Source organism: Antrostomus carolinensis, unplaced genomic scaffold, assembly GCF_000700745.2.
Source record: "Antrostomus carolinensis isolate BGI_N321 unplaced genomic scaffold, ASM70074v2 scaffold18124, whole genome shotgun sequence".
Classification (NCBI taxonomy): Eukaryota; Metazoa; Chordata; class Aves; order Caprimulgiformes; family Caprimulgidae; genus Antrostomus; species Antrostomus carolinensis.
The window spans coordinates 1,700-20,568 of NW_010311609.1; the positions used below are offsets into that span (position 1 = coordinate 1,700).

General features: G+C 36.0%; 1 protein-coding gene across 1 annotated transcript in view; it reads right to left on the minus strand.

Moving 5' to 3' along the window:
- Nucleotides 1–860: 860 nt before the first annotated feature.
- The window catches only part of LOC104524043 (lipopolysaccharide-responsive and beige-like anchor protein), a gene marked incomplete at its 5' end in the record, with an annotated part of 40,911 nt that continues 22,902 nt past the window's right edge, over nt 861–18,869 (minus strand). The window contains 9 exons of the mRNA XM_029084696.1: nt 861–1,303; nt 1,929–2,100; nt 4,648–4,755; nt 5,148–5,275; nt 6,561–6,741; nt 7,150–7,303; nt 8,558–8,733; nt 8,987–9,076; nt 9,788–10,819. Coding sequence (XP_028940529.1) covers nt 861–1,303; nt 1,929–2,100; nt 4,648–4,755; nt 5,148–5,275; nt 6,561–6,741; nt 7,150–7,303; nt 8,558–8,733; nt 8,987–9,076; nt 9,788–10,819 — 2,484 coding nt within the window. The remainder of the gene's footprint in view (nt 1,304–1,928; nt 2,101–4,647; nt 4,756–5,147; nt 5,276–6,560; nt 6,742–7,149; nt 7,304–8,557; nt 8,734–8,986; nt 9,077–9,787; nt 10,820–18,869) is intronic.

Genomic DNA, 18,869 nt, shown 5'->3' on the forward strand with positions numbered 1-18,869 from the left:
AGAAAGGTAGATATTTATTAAAATGAAACCAAATTTTAAAAGCTATTACAATAACAAATCAAATCTAATAGCTTAGGGATATACCTACTGAATGAAGGCTGAAAGATTTAAAGTAGGCTTTTAGCACCAGAAGGCAGAACACAGATGCATTTTCATAAATGAATATGGGAGTATTCTATAGGCAGAAGGACACCCAGATGATTACTCCATTGTTTTCAATCCATTTTTAATTATCATTAGAAAAGTGTTCTTCTGCAGGCCCACAGTAACAGAAACTAGATTTAGCTTTGTGATCAACACACAAGGTAATCTACACATTGTTATTGTAAGATATTTATTGTCCATATTATTTCTCAAGTCCTTTAAAACTGACTAAACATGCACAGAGGAGCAGCACTCATCTGCAAGTGCTGCAGTTAAGAACAGAACAGGAAAGACAAAAGAACATCTTATACCCTTAATCTTTCATTTTACTCTTGCAGTAATTTCTAGTGAATTTATCTGCCCTCATACCACATTGCTTCTGAGCTGTAACATGTATGGAGACAGGACAGTTAACTTATAAAGAGGTGTTAGCTTCAAGACCTTCAAGTATAACCCAGTCACCAGTCATTTTTAACTTCCAGTCTTTTGTAGCACAACATAGTATCCCATTAATTGTAGAGCATACCTTCATGATGAACATATGTGATGTCAGTAAACTTTGAAGTCAAATATTCTACTTGTAAATCAAAGCATCTTGATTATTTAAGTACTAGATGACACTGCACCTGAGATCTGGCGAACTGAAGTGTGAATTTTTCTGTTCCTTACAGATATCTTAAGCAAAATGAAGTAGCCCAAATATTTTATAAGTTACATTACCTGTCAAAGGAATGGAACTGTACAGGCTGCTCAGCAGCTCCATCGCCAAGAACTCCAAGGAAGGTTGGTGGCAGAAGAGCAGCATCCACTGCAGTCCCATCAGCTGGTGTGCTTACCAAACTTCTCAGGATGTCCTTTACATTGACATTTTTTGCAGCTGGCACAGAAGGTGCAGGCTTAGAATCCTCAGTTCCTGTCTCACTTCTGCTCTCCTGAGACTTATTTACTTCTAATGAGAGCGTGGATAGTACTTCACTGATTGCATCTGGACCTGCACTGACATTCAGACGTCCTGCTTCAGCAACACTACCAGAACTGTTTGTTTGCCCCGAAGACGGTTCCTCCCCAAGACCAGAATCCCTTCTCTGTACAGATGCTGTACTTCCTGCATCTTCAGTGGAGGCTGAAGCACCGAGAGCAGCATATGGGTTTTCCACATCTGTTCATAACAAAAACAGAAAACACATTTTAAGTTCATTATTAACAGAATTGCATTCACCACATTGGCTCCTAAAGAAGTAACATCAATAGGTGACAAGTGATATAACACAGCTCTAAGTATTTCCTCTTGCCCACTTAGAGATTTAATAATATCTGTAAGTATTTAAAGGAAACTTAGAACAGAAAAAATTCCTTCTGATTTCTGAGAAGCCTGAAAAGTTATAACTTCCAAAAATTGAAACAAGGAAATAGAAGATACTGACTCAACAGTCAAAGAATGAAAATTAATTTATTACCCTAAAGAAGAACAGCAGAAACATCTTAAAATGAAAACAAAAATCTGCCAGTCTATGCCTATGCATACTTAACCTTACACAAAATAGCAAGTGTTCACAAATACTTAGCTACTTCACTGAGATTAACCACCTCTACACAGCAAAATCAACCTACAGAGTAGGTTCTTCTCAGATCAGAAAAAGATGAATTGAGGCAAACTGAATAGTATAAGGTTTATTTAAGTGGTTACAATGCACATATTTCTATGCAATTTCACATAGCCTTCTACAGAATTTTAAGCTGCATAAGCAACGTTATTTCATTTGGCTAAATAAATAACAGTTCACCTGTAGCAGGAGCTTCATTATTTTCATTCTCTGATTCCTTGAATGACTGGCTATGGTTTGGTGGTCGTCTTTCATTCTGAGGTTCTAGTATATCTCTGTATTTCGAAACCATGAGCACAGAAATAAAATATACAACAGCCAAAGCCAAAAACTGAGCCTGTTTACTATCCTCCTGTAAAAAAAGGATACACACACAGATTTTTCCACTATAATTTCAGCAGCATGTTTATTTTTCTGTGAAGTATGCCCAGTGCTACCATAAACAGACAGAGTAAGCTGATACGTCAACAATGGAAGAACAATATTCTCTAGTCACAGTTTGTCTCACCTATAAAGCTAGGGAATACAGCAACTGTATTCAAGTGGTACTAATCCTTTCATTTTTCATTTATAAATATGACAACTTTGACTAAGGTTGTGTGTTTTGACTACTTGCTTTGAATTAGTGCAGGGACTAGGTCCCCTTTATTTATTTACAGGTGTTTCCTCTATTACATTTCCTCAAATGTGCCAAGATATTAACAACATTTGCTGTGAAGTACAACCAGGCAAGTGTACTAAACAAAACTGTAAAAGCATTCATAAACTATTACATATTAATGAAGGAAGTGGAACAAATTCCAGAACCAGTGTTAAGGTTTTATTTCATCATCAGATTGTCCATATGGATATACTGTACTATGTACAATTTAAACAAGAATTGGCAAATACGCATTTGCATTACAGCTGTAACTTTATGAAGAGATTTTAAGAAAATCTTAAAAATAAATCTTTATATGAACTATGCTAGGTACCTCCCCAGAGTACTCAGTCACTCCTAGTGGAACAGAGGGAAGAGCCACGTCCCAGATCTAGGATTTAGCCTAAGCCTGCCCTCTTTGGCAGGAAGAAAAGCTGTGTACATTTTGGGATCACAGGAAAATTGATGTGGATCCTCACTGAACAATCAGTAAGAGAGAGGGTGTTTGGTTTTTTTCTTCCCCCTCATTTACATAAGGGCTCAGATAGCATTGAATTTACCCCTCTGAGCAGTTCAAGGAAGTTAAACTATAAAGCTCATTTTATCATTATTATAAGCATCTATTGAAGCCTCACATTCCATGAAGAGGTCTTTAATAAGCTATACTGGAAAATGCTTATACAAAGTTCTCTATTAAGAACTAGATAACATAGCTGGATCCTATCTGTTAAACGCTGAAAAAACAACCTATATTCCCCTCTGCTCGACCCAAATCCTTAACTTGCATAGAACAAGAAACAGTAAGCTAATAACAGGTTAGCATCAGACAAGCACAGTGTGAGATTGATTAAAGTCCCTTACAATGGTAAGGATTATAAAGAATTTTCTTGCTAGATTAATTTCTGCAAGACAGTTTCCAACTGTACTTAATAAACTTGTGATCCAGGGAATTAGCACTATCCCTTCCTTATATTTTCTGCTATGTTTGTAGAACTCCTTGAAATAAGGTTCATATCCTACTGGAAGTAATACTACTGATGGTTAAGTGGAATCCATCTGAATTCCTTCTATACAGGTTCAAATGATGCAAATCACAATTTTTTTTGTTGAACACCATGTAAGAAACTTCATACAAATCAAACAGAAAATATTTAGTTACAAGTATAAGCAGCTCAGATAAAAACTATTGCAAAACAGATCTTTTAAAAGTGTACTTTTTCTCCACAGCTCAACATAGCAGCCAAAAAGCAGAGTTAGTGCAACATTTTATACGTATTTCTGCAAACCAGAAAACCTGGTGGATTAGATATGGGAAAAAAAAAAAAAAAAAGCAGAGGTTGTGTGTAGATTTTAATTTTTTTTAAAGAAAAAATGAGTGGACAAAATGAGCTTGATTTTGAAGACCGCATCATAAGGATTATTTTAATTTCTACCAGTATGAAAGATCAACTTCCTGTTACTCTTTTGCACACTGATACTGAAGTAGGGGTTGAAAGAAGCTTGTTTCAATCAATAATTGTTGTAAAGATAAAAATCAAAGAACTTTCACTGTTCTGGAGAGAACAAAAGTTACTGTGTAAATCACTAGACTTGCTAAATAGTCCAATTATTGTAAAATAAGTTCTGGTGTCCAAGCGATGGCCACCAATGACTCATAACCATCAGAGCTGCTGTATTTGCTTACAGAGGTGTTTTTTTAAGCAATCAATCTCAATTTCCTCAATATCAGCTATAAAGTTGCTGACATAGTGCAAAGATATTTTTAGTCAATTCAAGACTAAAAAAAAAAAAGTATGCATATTTACAGCACAACGCACACAAATTGGTTCCTCTGAGGGGAAGTAAAGGAATTAGAGATGACCTCTAATTTCTAATTAGCTAGAAAGACACTCCTTTTTCAAAAAGCATACATATACATCTTTATGACACATAGTATACATAAATATTTTATGTACAGCATGTGAAAGTATGTATCTGTATTAAACACAATATATTTAATATACAATAGGCAGAATTCCAGAGAATCAGCTCTAAGGAACACAACAAAGAGCCTGATCAGCAGGCAGCTATTTTCTCCTCTCCATCTTTCCAATCCTAAACACTAAAACAGCTGCAGAGTACCATGAGTTCCTAATTACCGTAAGCAGTATTCAGCTTTTGTAAATTCAATTTAGCCAAACTGCAGAACACATAGCAAGTGTTCAGCAAAAAGATACATACAGAAATCTAGCTACAAAGAAAACATTATTGGTAACTTACTATATCTCTGAACACTACTGCTCGAAGTCGATTAATATCCATATCCTGCAGAAGTCTGTCATGGTCTCGTATTGGAGAAATGCCACCAGTCACAATGTCCACTGGACTCTATTTAAAAAAAAAAAAAAAAAGAGTGATTGTTCCAGATTTTTATTTTTAAAAGCTGTCTACCAAGAATTGTTAAGTGTGTACAATCACCCACTGTACACCATATTGTCATAACTAGAGCAAAAAGATCAGATATGCATTTCATTTTTAAAGGGAAAAAAAATTAAAAAACAATCTGGCAAATTCTTGTGACAGATTTATTTCACTGTGAAAGGTTAAATATGTAAGTGTTAAATTCACATCTTGGAAAAACTACTTCAGGATTTCCAATGTTCATGCCCTTCAGCTCTACCGAAGTGTCAGTGGTGCAGCTATAAATCTAAAAACTTACCCCTCTGTACACAGTTAATAATTAATGACTTTTGTTTTCCTCAATGTGGTCTTGTACTTGCCTTTGCTGAAGACTTTCCTGTTCCTGGGAAGCCCTGCACTGTTTTTTGGTTCTTCATGATGTCTCCAATAGGCTTCATCTGCACATGCTGCTGACACTCCAAGCAATTTCTTACTGCTACCGCACATACTTGAAGGGAACACAAACGTTAGGAATTACTCCAGGAAATAGTATTGTCTATATCCCTTACAGAGATGTATAATACATTTCTGTTTATCACTCAAACTAAAAAGTTTAAGCACATCAGTAAGATGATATTTTGCTTCTATAAATTTTAAATAGTCACAAAACAATGCTCAAAATTCTTTAATAATCTATAACTATTAATTAATACTAAACTATTAGAACACGTATGCTGTATCTAATGAATACTTCAAAGTGAGTAAGTTAGCATCCCTCATTGAAATTTTACCATGCATACAACCCATGGGGCAGGGAGGGTGAAGACAGCTAAATTTCACAGACTAGCAAGGAAGAAAGACAAGTGATACACAAATGACAACATTTGCTTCACAATGCTCTGTTACTCCAGGACTAAGCGTTCTGAAGTTACATGATTTATTTTTTTAGCTTCACAATTGTACCTGTGTCATCTTCTAATATTATTTTCAAAGGAAAAAAGAACTACCCCACCTCTATACCCGCTTGCATCCCATAAATCTTGTTCTACCTGCACAAAGTTTTAATTGCCTAGAAAGGGAGAGGAAGGCTAGTTACTGTTGAGGCTCTGAGCTGCTCTGGCACTCATGCAAATTAAAACTTTTAATTACAAAAAGTCTTACAGCATGCAACTAGCATGAATATTTTCCTCCCGTATTAACTAACTGAACCCCGTTACAATCTTGTATGTTCTCATTTCCAGAACAGTCATTACTTTTTTTAGGCAATGACCACTTCCTTTCAGTCCCATTTGGTGCAAACACACTATAATACCAGATACAACCATTGTCCAGTTTGAACCCTACTCTTTAGAAATTTACATCTCTAGTTTTCACCACGCCTTCATCTACTGCCCTCAAGAGTTAAACCTCTTTTCTATGTATTCTAAAGGTTTATGGTTTTGTATATAGTACAAGATTTCTTTTTCTTTCAGCTGCTATATTCTCAGCCTTAACTGTTTGGGGAATTTTGGCAGAAGAAATATCACTCATGGATAAAATGAAAATATGCATCCACAACAGTGAGGCTACCAACCTTAATAATTTATTTTATTTAAACTTTTTGAAAGAGGAAAAGAACTCCATGTATATGCATTGCAGAATATCGTAACAGTAAAAGAGTAAAAGATCCAAAGCTTCTTTGACTAAATTTAATTTTAATTCAACAGAAAAAGGACAGAAAAAAAAAGCTAACAACTGCTACCTAGTTAGTGACAGCAAGCTCCTGCGCTCATTAAGTGGTTTTATTTGCTTACCCAGACGAAGACATTGTCGCAGAATTCCTCCAGATGACATATTTTTCTCAGACTCAATTTCAGTGAAACCAAGAGAGCTTGCAAAAATTAGCACATCCACAAGGCTGATTAATCTCTGGAGAAATGTTAAAGATGCTTCTACTGAAAGTCCTTGAGTTGGCTCAATATTCTCCAATTCATGCTACACAGAAAAAAATTGAAAGCAACATTTACTTCTTCACAAAGCTGATATTCCTGCAACTTAAGTGAAGAAAAATGTATGCTGGAAGTCCATTTTCAGTCACATTCAAAAATAGTAATTAGTCATATTCTAGGAACAATCACTAGTATTGGGATTTAATTCCATTCCAGACCACTGTGGGACAATGAAGGTAGACAACTTCTTTTTATGTCTTCAGGCAAGAGGGCAGGCACCCAATTTATCTTAGGGAAAGCATGGAGGTAGCAAAGGGAGGAAAGAGAAGCTTGTGGAAATATCTCACATGCATTCCTGTTTCCCGAAAGGATGGATATAATAGTTAATACACTGCATAAAGAAAGGCATTCTCGCACAAGAGATAGATTTTCAAATAAAAATGAAATTTCTTACAGTAGCAGATGTGGCAGCAGAAAGCAATGGCAATATACCACCACAAGCCATGATCATGTTGTCCATCACTTGAGAGATGAGGTGAATTGTGTTGTGTACAAATACGACATTGTCGCTGCTATTCACAAAGTCCATCACAGTTTTTGTAGAATGGCTGTCCAAAAAAACCCATTCAGAATACAGCTTTATTTTTGAGGTATTTTAGCATCTTTATGCTTTCATAGAACTAAAACCAGGCACTTAGCAGTGGGGCAGCAAATATCACATGACCATAGGGTAAACTGATGTACCTTAAACTAAATCTAAAACTATCTTTCCCTTCAGTTTTTAAACTTCTCCAGATCATAGCTCACTAAAAACATCAAGATGTGTGTTAATGATCATTTGTATAATGATACACTACAGGCTGGTCTATGATTACTTGCTATAGCAAAAGTCACTGTATCTATCAGGCAATACAATAAAGTTTCCTGGAAATGTGAATAAGATTTGAACTTAAATCTTTGGAAAAATAAAGAAAATACTAAGGGCTCCTCAGAGAAATTAAAAATCACCAAAACACAAAACCTTAAATCCTGTTAAATATGGAAATAGATTTTCAAAACAGAACCTAAACCAAAAATACATTTTAGTTATAACTGATGATGTCCTGAGAGGTTAATTTAATTGCATCCTAAAAATTATAGTCAGACAAAAATTCACGTCTGTTTAAATTGTTTTAAACATTTAAATACTATTTCTTCATCCTTACATTCCTTTTTATTGGGTCAGTACAGCTATATGGTTCAATTTAAATTTAACATCCTCTACTACAAGCTAATAATAGACACCACTCTTATTTAAGTCATTAAATCTTAACATTAAAATGCAGAATTACCACTGTTTTCAAAATTTCCATTTTTATTAAATTCATCTTGAAGATTACATTCCAAATCCCTGTTACAAGTTAATTTCTAAATGCATAGAACATCTCTTTGTTCACAGAACCCTCTCAAAGCATCAACACTGTGTGTAAAGAGAGAATAAATACTATTTGGGATAGATATTTTTTTTTAGCCCGTATTTAGTTACTATTAAAAGATGCAGGCCCTTACATACACTATGAAAATAAAAACCATGGTCCGATAAAAATCAACAGCAAGATTGCCAGTCACGTAAATGTGGCCAGGATGTCAGTCAATATATATGTGCAGGCCCTCAACCAATACACACCTATGTTTGTAAGGAGTCTTAAAAAAAATCTGAGAATACTTGGGTAGAGGTCACAAAATACATAAGGCTACTGAAGGGATAAAATAACAGATGTGCAAAATTCAAACAGCAGCTTCAATGCAGTTTCAACAAAAACTCAAGTTAATTATAACTGAAATACCAGTCTAGATCATTCCATATAAAGCATAAAATTTACCTTCTCCACATCTGTATATCTGTTTCTATGGAAAAGAGTAAGTCTGTGAGCAAGCGCTGGTGCATCAGTGACCACTTAAACTCAGGAATACGGAACACAGTTGACCTAGAGTCTCTCCTCTGCCCATCTGATGTAGCAGCTAGCTCTTGTCCTGAAGAATCTTGCTGCCTTGAGGGCTGAATACACAGTTTGCAGACAAAAACAAACCCCACACTCTGGTTATTAGTTTCCATGGCATACACTGAAATACATTTAATAGACTTGAGATTTTAAATATGCAATAAGTTTAGACTGTGTAGATGGTCACAAATAAAGCTAAAACTATTACACAAATGTTATTTACTGGATAAACCAAACCTACAAACTAGTTTACAGCTGCACTACCACACCTGTCACTCTAGGCATACACAAGCAGCAACCCAACCTTACCACAGGGGGAGGATATGTTGCTGTAGACAGTGGTTTTCCTCCTTTAAGGAAGAATGGTGCAGAATGAAGAGCATCCGTTAGCAGGTATCTCTGCAGAAGGGAAGTACTCAAATACATGACTATTTAACCATGAAAAGCTGAGTTAGAAACTAAAGACTAGAGGGGTGGAGCACTGTAGCACGCAACAGAAGCCTAGTTTTCAATTACACTTCAACAAAAATGATAAGCTGACATGATGGAATGACAATCCTATAAAATTTTATAGTTTCAAATGTATATAAATTTTTTTTGTGTACCTCCTGCAGAGTAGCTAGTGTAAAAAATATTTTCCCAAGTTCCATCAGAATATGAAAGAAACTTAGTGCTATTTTTTTTCTGCACAAGCAATGTTCACTTCTCAATAATTATAAGAGTTGAGATTGTAGGAGATCAGAGTGAAAAGTGGAGTTGACTAAAGAAGAATAAATGACAGATAAAATCCTCTCAGAATAGCTAAATGTTTCTTTCAACTCTTCAAAATTAAGAAGTAACAGCACAGATGAAGTGTCCACTAGCCAAATACTCAGTCTCCATCAGCATCCATAAGTGGAGGTACAAAGAATAAAATCTTAGAACCCAGTACACGAATTAGTAAGAATTATGGCTATTTTAATCAAAGATTGAAAGTATTCTTTTGATAACTCACAAAATCCACACACACTAAAATCCCCACAATGTGTATGGGAACACCTTTTAAAACATCTCATAAAATAACAACTTTCTTTTATTTTTAAACTAGACAGATGGACAGGTAGAATTTACCTCGGGTATGGATCTGGGGGGCAGAGGTGCTTCTAGACATGCGTTAGCTTTCAGTTCCAGTTTTTCTGTATCTGATGCAACACTAGAAACATCAAGCTTGGCAATTCTTTTGTCAGAGGCTCCAGCAGGCTCTGACAAATGTGCATTTGCATTTTCTTCAGATGTTTTAGTTTCACTAAAAAGAATCTTTTCTTCCTTCAGCTTCTTTTTCCCTTCTGAATCTGGTTGAGTTGCTACTTCTTGAATTGCAGAACTCACTGTCTCTGGTAAAGAAGTCAGTTCTTGTTTTTCCCCATCCACATCTTTAGTATCTTTGGACTTTAAGAGCACAGATTCAGGTTGCTTCTCTATTGCTTTTTCCTGCTTTGTCGCTTCACCTTCATTAGAGTTGTGTTCCTTGTTTGTTTCTGAAAACTCTTCTGAAGGTAAAGGCATACTACTTTCCTCTTTCAAATCAACAAAGTCATCTTCATCTTCCACTTCTGCTGTTGACTTTTCTAGTCGTTCTGGACTTACAGGAGTTTCTCCTCCCAAAGTAGTTTGCATTGCTAAAGAAGCAGCAGTGACAGCTACTGTTTCTTCCACAAGCTCGTCAACTTTGCTCGGAGAACCTTCAATTGCTTCAGCTATTCTAGTACTAATTTCTGAAACACTGGGCTTTATTGCTTCTGGTTCTGGAGAAAATTCTGCACAAGACAATGCTTTTAAATCCTGTGTAGTCTCCCTGTCTTCCCCTTCTAACTCCTCACTGTGATTAGGCATTGAATGAGTTTGTTGGTCATCATCTGATGAGGTATTTGTCTCCTTTTTTTCAGTACTGCACTCCTTCTCATCATCAATAATGCAGGAGGGAGCAGCAGCATCTTCTTTTAACTCCAAACATTGTTGCTTTCCCTTGGTTTCAGCTTCTTTGCTGACTCCAGAGATTGTTCTAATTATAGTTGAAGAATGTATTCCACTCCCTTCACCTCCTTTCCTTTGGTACTCCCTATACATTTGAGAAAGACTCTCTTTGTGCATTTCAAAAGTTACCTAAAAGAATAGAGTTGAAAGTACATTAAAAATTACATATTACTGACTGTTTTCTCTGGAGAAAAAAAAAATTCTTGCTCAAATCACAAAGTTATATTACAAATTTATATTGGATACTGTCCTCATGATAAAAAATAATTTCATGTTGGAGAGCACTTCAACTGAGAGCAAGTTTTTCTTAAGCGTACTTGTTATTTCTGGCCAAAAGAAAGAAAAGAAAAGGAAAAAAAAGTAACATCAGAGTCAAAAAATCCTAAACTGATCCGAAGGACAGGAAATTAAATGGAAGCAGATAAAAATGCGGCAGCATAACATCCAGAGAATTACTAAATTTGAGATAGCTGACAATTCCAATTTTTTTGTAAGGGGGGGACACTGTGAAAGTAGCTTTGAGTTGTTTACATTAAAAAAAAAATACAATAACACAAAGTCAAAGCAGAAAGAAGTATGAAACAAAGCCAAAATCCTGGGGATCTCCAAATGATACCTAAAATTCCCCAGAGGACTCTTCCTCTTGTGAATGTTATTCACCCAGTCTAAAAGGCACATGAAAACAGTTACACAATCTGATTGAAGTGAGAAGAGCTTCCTACAGATGAGCTGAAAGACATTACTATCCAGACAGAAAAATTCTTTATACACATACTGATAAAACTAATTTGCCCAAATAAATAGCTGTGTGTTGACAGGAAATCTCACTAGACTAACTCAAGTTTTTATTACACTATCATTCAATTTAGTTTATCCATACCTTTCTATTTAGGATTTAGATTTAGCTTATGTAACAGAAGTGTTTACTTATCTGTAAGCTTAGTTCTCGAAATTTTCCCAACATATAAGCTGCAGCTGAGGAGTTTATTTTTTTAAAACCATTTTCTTTATTATAAACATTTTCTAAAGAAAACAACATTTTACTAAATATACAAATGCACATCCTTTTATTCTCTTAACATACAAAACTCATTAATCTGGATCTCATCTAAAAATTCTGTGTACATGGTATTCAAAGTGATGGCTAGTCAGTAGTAATATTTTCTCTTAAGATGCTACATGTAAGTCAAAAACTAACTATAAAGGTTAATAAGGTACCAGAAATTATAGTTAACAAATCAGAGAGGGGCACAGAAAGAATGAAGGTAGAAAGGACTATTTTTGGCAGGTGGTGTTGTCAACATTAGCTTTTTAACATACTATTTTCTCCATCAATCAAATATAAAGTACTGTAGGAGCAGTGTACTATTCTAACACATGACTAGAAGCATGTTATTTGTTCAAGTTGATTTAATTGAAGATTGAGTCTCTAGCAATAGAACTAGGATACCTTTCTCCTCGTGTTTACAGAAAAAAAGAAAAAAGGTCTTCCTGTACTAGTTTTAAACCAGTTATGTACAAACAAAAAAGGACGAATGATTACAAATGACTGAAAGTTCATCCACCTATCACAATGGATCTATAAAATTTTGATGATAGGGTATTGCTAAATAGAGTGTGTGGAAGACATTAATATTTTAGAAATAAATACTTCCTGAACTGTGCCACAGTCAGGATGTCAAAAGCAACTCAAAATAGATCATGCTAATAAGGTCTCTCTTGCACTTTTAATTTGTTTTCAAAAATATGATGAGGCAAAGCTGCTACTTTCAGGCAAATCTTTACTTTTCTGAAGAAAAAAATCTCGACAACTTGAGCTTATCTCCAGCTAGCTTCCTTTCTTCTCTCTCTTTCTCTCCTTGTTGCTTCCTCCATTTCCAAAACTACTAAAAAGTTTTATTTCAACAAGTACTAAAGAGATATTCAGCAAATACAAACAGTGTTGGTTTATTTCGGCAAAACTTGTCATATGTACTTCCCAGAAAGCACACTGACCCACAATATGCAGTGTTACCTACATAATGCAAGTTTAGCTGTAACAAATCTGTGATAACATAGCTACCTTTACTCATTTCTGTATTCAGCATCAGACTTGGTATTGCAACATTCATTTTGAAAAATACATGGGAAAAATGATTCCTCAGAAGTATTTGCAGGCTTTAGCTACACCACATACGAACTTTAACACTGTTAAGCTACCGTACGAGATCTAGATTTTACTCTGGTTATGCACTGCTTCCAACTGTTGAACAAGTCTCAGGTCTAGTCTCAAAATCTTATTTCTTTCCTTTTTTTTTTTTTCCTTTTTTTTTTCCTTTTTAGTGGAAAGTGGTAAATGAGGGAGACAAATATCAAATTCTATTACTGTTGCTGCCATCTCTTCCCAGTACAAATGGGGATAGGCACAATGACACCAAGATGATCACAAGAGAGTGGCTGGAAGGACCTGTTACAGAACATTATTTTCTTCAGTGCTCAAACTTGAGCGCAATGACTCACAGAACATGTTCAATAATAGCAACAATTCAATCTTAATGTGAACCACAGAGTTGTTTTGCAGGGCTGGCAGTTACTAAATCTACCTTGCAAAAAGCACATTCACAGTGTTGCAAGAGTTTCAGCAAGTAACACTTGATGCTTACACTGGTCCTTGCACAACACAAGCTTTTACAGCAATATAAAGTTCTAAGTTCTGGCAGCCCTATCTATGAAAGTGCTTTGATAAATTACCTACCTGGTTCAAGTAAATTGCAAGCATCAAGGAATATAGCTTTAAATGCATTCTAAAAGCATATCATCAGCTGTGTTACAGCTGCTTTCCCCTAGTACTTCAAGGAATCACTGAGGTTAAGGTCAGAAAGTAACATCAGATCATCTAGCCCAACCCTTGATTTTAATCCCCTTTCCTACACATTGAGCCCAGTAACATGAACTGGATGGCAGGATCCAGAAAGTTGTCCAGCCTTGGTTCCAGAAATTAAGAGATGAAATCTATTACCATCAAGGAAGGAAAAAAAAAAAAAATCCTTCTTAATTTTGAAAGTCTAGCTTCACTTTCTAGTCACTAATTATGTCTGCATTTCCAAGTTATTCAAAACACCTCAATGAGGAAGAATTACCATGTTTTCAAGGTTTTTTTTTTCCCCCTTTAATATTTTAAAAGCCCAAAAGATGGAGAAGTAACAGGACCTTCTAAAAGAATGAGTTTTCATTCTGAAGGACTAGAATCCTTCCTGTGACCCCCTTTTGCAACCTTTTCAGCTCTTCAAAAAATCTTTAGTAGTAGTGAATATCCATATTTTCATGCATCATTCCAGTGTAAGTCTCATTAAACTCATATGTAGGAGTAAAAGCAACCTACTTTATGGCTTCTCACTTTCCACTCCACAAACACATTCTACAGTGCTGGCAACTACTTTAGGAGAAATGGCCAGTTAGTTATATCTCAGTTTGTATAACCTGTGATGTACTCTTTTTTTGTAACGCTGACTTTTTTCTAGTGTGCTGCCAAACCAATCCCCTTTACAAAAGCCTATCACAGCTTCAGACATTCTCTTACCAATTAAGCTGATCATCTTGTTAACAGCATTAAACCAATCTTGCTTAAAAACAAGTCAAATCCACTCTCTATAAATTCAGGGTTGTGAGCTTGCTTTTACTTTCCTCCCTCCCCTCAGGATCCTGAACTCCACTATCTCATGGTCACTGCAGCCAAGGCTGCCTTTGACCTTCACATTCCCAACAAGCCCTTCGTTGGTGGTGAATATGAGGATCCAGTAAAACACGTCTCCTCATTGGCTCCTCTATCACTTAGAGGAGGAAGAAGTTGTCAAGGAACTCAAGGAACCTCCTGGATTGCTGATGTCCTGCTGTGTTGTCCCTCCAGCGTATATCAGGCCCGTGAGGGCCAGGGGCTACAAACATGAGGTTGCTTCTACGTGTCTGTAGAGGACCTCATCTGCTTGTCCTTCCTAGTCAGGTGGCCTGTAGCAGACACCCACTATAATGCCCCTTTTACCTGTCCTCTCTGTAATCCTAATCCAGAAACTCTCAGTTGGCTCCTTATTCATCCCCAGACAGAGCTCCATGCACTCCAACTGCTTTCTCACATAAAGGACAACTCCTGTTCCTCATCTTCCCAGTCTATACTTCCTAAGGAGCTGATATCCATTTCATCACTCCAGTCATGGGAGCCATCCCACCCCACTTCCGTGATCCTAACAAGATCATTATATTCATGTCATACTTCATATTATGTTATGGAAAGCTTCAAATTTTCTGGACCCTCATTAGCAGCTTCACTGCATCATTAATAAATACACCATAGCCAAGATTCCAGTCATTCTTAGCAGCTTAAATTCTTATTTCCTTGGCAAACAATGGAGTCTCCCTGCCTTCAAGCTCTTTCCTGCATATCATAACTTCTCATTTAATTTTAAAGACACTTAAAATTTCAGTGCTGGAAGAAAAGTTCATCTAGATCTAAGATGCCCTATTTTTTATAATCCCCAAAATCACAAACCAAATTCTATCTAAAAAATAGCCACTGTCTCAGCAAAGCCACTCAGTATTTATTAGCAATATATACTTCTCTTATTCATTCATTATTCAAAACCTTGCCATGCTACTTTCTCTCTTTGATATCTTAGGAGAGTTTCTTGTTGCATGTTTTATTTTTCCTAATAACCTACATGTGCTACCTTAAAGTCAGATAGGCACCACAGGTATTTGTATTACTTTTCAACATTAACATATGAATCATGAATTACAAACTGAGCAGTTTTGTTTTTCCAACTAAGACTGCCAAAAGTTGCAAGTATGACTTCTACTGACTGTATAGGTAACCAACTTTGCATCAAGTTGATCTTTGCCCAGCTAGGGTCAACAGTTAAAAACACAATGTATGGTACAGGGATGTAATATAATTTCACAATCAGTCTCATCTGAAACAGGGAATAGACAATGGTTCCAGAGCAACACTCCAGGAAAAAACTGTGCTCTTCAGGATTGTTAATTGCCACTACAAAAGGAAAAAAAAAAAAAAAAGAGAAAAAAAAAGAGTGGCAAGAAGGTCAATACAGACAACTTATCTCTATAGATGGGCGATGTAAACTTATGGACAAATTCAAGCCCAGTCTGATAAGAATCTATGTTGATATAAGAACAATGCAAGAAACTGCAAGATTCACAGAAGAAACACACTGGTAAAGATAAATGGCCAGTACAGAACTACAGGAGAGCATAACTCACAAAAAACCCCCAAAATCCACTTGAAAAGGATAGCAATTTCTACTTCCACCATAAACATCAGAAAGAATTCATGTCACTTAATGTATTAAATATTGTTCTTTAAATAATATTAAAATTAAAATAGCAATGCACAAAAATTACACAGATTACCTAAAACGGTATTTTTCAAACATGCATTTTGAGTTTGGGGTTTCTTATTTACATAAAAAAAGAAAACAAATTTAAGAAATACTGCTTTTTAAAATCCAACTTTTCAACAAGCCTGCATAAAACAGTTCTGCTTGACTACATTATTTTGTAACTTGGTTTGACAGGAAACCAAGAAATAGTGGTACTATGATGGAGTTACTGGACAATTCCTCCCCCATGCTTCTGTTGCACGACATGGCATTTATGAAGCACACTAGTTCACAAAGCCAAAAAATATACCCTACAATGAAAACATCTAAGGTTAACAAAAGCAGTATCAACGAAAATGCAAAATTAAACAGATATTATGACTACTAAATACCAGTAGACAGAGATAGAATATAAATGGATTGAAGATTAAACATCAGGATCTGCAAGCATGCAACAATTTACAAGACAAGTGTTAGCTTGAAGAACCTTAAATGTACTTAAGTCAAGCCATTTTTTATTTTCCTTAAGGCATTTGCAACTGTTAAGCTGAGAATACAAAATTAATTACTAGAAATTGTTCTAAATTAGTGAGCTAAAAGGCCAATCATTAATCTTCACCACCATTTGATGGTTAATCCATAGCTGTTTGCAATGCTTGGAATGCATCTCTGCACACTACTAGTTAAAGACAGTTGTGAGCTAATAACTGCAACATTTGCCTCTGCCATTAATTTTAACTTAATTTGACACCCAACATTTACTAATTGCCAAGGAGAAAAATTAGCATACAGCAATGAAAAAGGTTAAGATGATTGACATTTGCATTAAAGAACATAGGGAAAATATCTTAACTATATGTTAAGATTTTGTCCTTTTTTTCATTATCAAGTGGGCAATTTTGTAGAGTAGAGAGAGGGAGAGAATGTCTGCCAGACAGGTCAGTCAATTATATAGTGCTGCTGCTTCCTTATAGAGTCTGCTCAACGCAAACTAGCTCCTGTGTTGCTGACACCTTCAATAAACTTCATAATTCCAGAAAGCGTTACAACTTTTTAAACCTTAACAAGGGCTTTATTGACCTGTTTTTCTCCTTCTCTAGGAACACTAACTGTTCAAAAGTGAAAACTAATCTCCAAACAAAATCAGGTTCATTTAGATGGGAGGCACCAATATCTGAAGATATCAAACCTGATTTTCGGTTCAGTGAAGTGAAAGACACAAAGGTACTGTGTGCACCATACACTGACTTACAGTCTGCAACCCACTGACCTGGGGAATCTCTGAGTGGTTCACAGAAGAAATCTAAGAAAAGCAAATTAACATATATCACGCAGGACACTACATATGAGAAGTTTCTAGAAGGGGTCTAATTTTCCACCCAAAAAGCACTCACTGACACACAAGGTAGTAGTGGGGGGAACCACTGTACCAAGACATTTTAATGTTCCTGCATCCTGCATTTTCAGATAAGTAGCAACACTTTTGCCTTTTTTCTCCTCAGCTTGAGAAGAAATATGCACACAAATAATGTCTAGAATAAGAAAGCAAGTGCTAGTCAGTATAATGTGTGAAAGTCTTTGCTTATCTGAGAGATAATTTTATGCAGGTTGGCAGTGTTTTATTTCCAAATAAAAACAAGGTATAGCTTATTGTTACATCACCATACAATAATAAATTGAAACAGCACACCAAACGTATTTGCTTATTTTCACTAATGCATCTATTGCTTTTAATTTGTTTAAATTGCACGACATGAGCACATTATCCTCTCAAGGTATATATTTCCTCGCTATCTCCATTCCTGTCACCATTCCTACAGTTCAGTAGACTGTCAAATTCTGCCTTGTGAACATTTGATATTTAGTTATTAAAAAAAATATGTTGTAACTAAATTCAGCATTCACCACTCTTCATTGGCATCTATAGGTCTTGTGCACAGCTCTCTTTGGCCATCCTTTTCCAATGTCTCTGTGTGTTGTTGGCAGCCCTGTAGCACAGACTCCCCATTCATCATTTCAATTCACGGCCCAGAGGTCCAATTCAGTCCCCACAGCCACAACACAGCCACAACCTGAACACAGGTTTGCAGCAAGCATGGAGGAGCTTTCCCATTAACAGTTCTTGAGGTTGCAGACACAGGACTTATCTTCCAATTACTTATGTAACAAGTTATACAGATGACAATCCATTATCTCTACAGGTGATCTGTGCTTAGGAGTAGTATCTCATAGCTGATTGCCTCATTGCACAGCAGTTCTTTCCGCTGCAAATGTTTCCCCCATGTCTTCTTTTTGAGGCCTCTGGCACAACTCAACCAGCAGCAAATCTCTATTTTACTCTTCTTTTAAGGCTTCTGTGTGGCTTCCTCTACTCAGCTGATGCTGTTCTTTCCTGCTTCATAAACTCTCAGTTTACCTTGCTCACTCTATTCCTACCCCCTACTTCACAGTTTTCTCTCGTCAAGTATTAGCATACTACAACTTTACTCTTGACATCCCACTTACTTAAACTGAGTGAATAATAAGATGAAGGAAGTCCCCATTAACCATACATGGCCACATGTGTAAAACCCCAACAATGGTACGGATCCCTTCTCCCAATTATTATGCCTGCTGAATAATGAAAATATTTTCTTCTTCTCAGAGGCACTGATTAGGAAAAAGCTTTTCCATACAACTACTACAAAAGAAGCTGTAGTGAGGAAACACCTAGAAAAGGTGAAGGACTGCATCATAACCACACATCTTGGAGGGTACAAAGCTTTAAAGGAGGTTGCAAATTCTAGTCTCCAAGTTCCTCCTGCTCTACC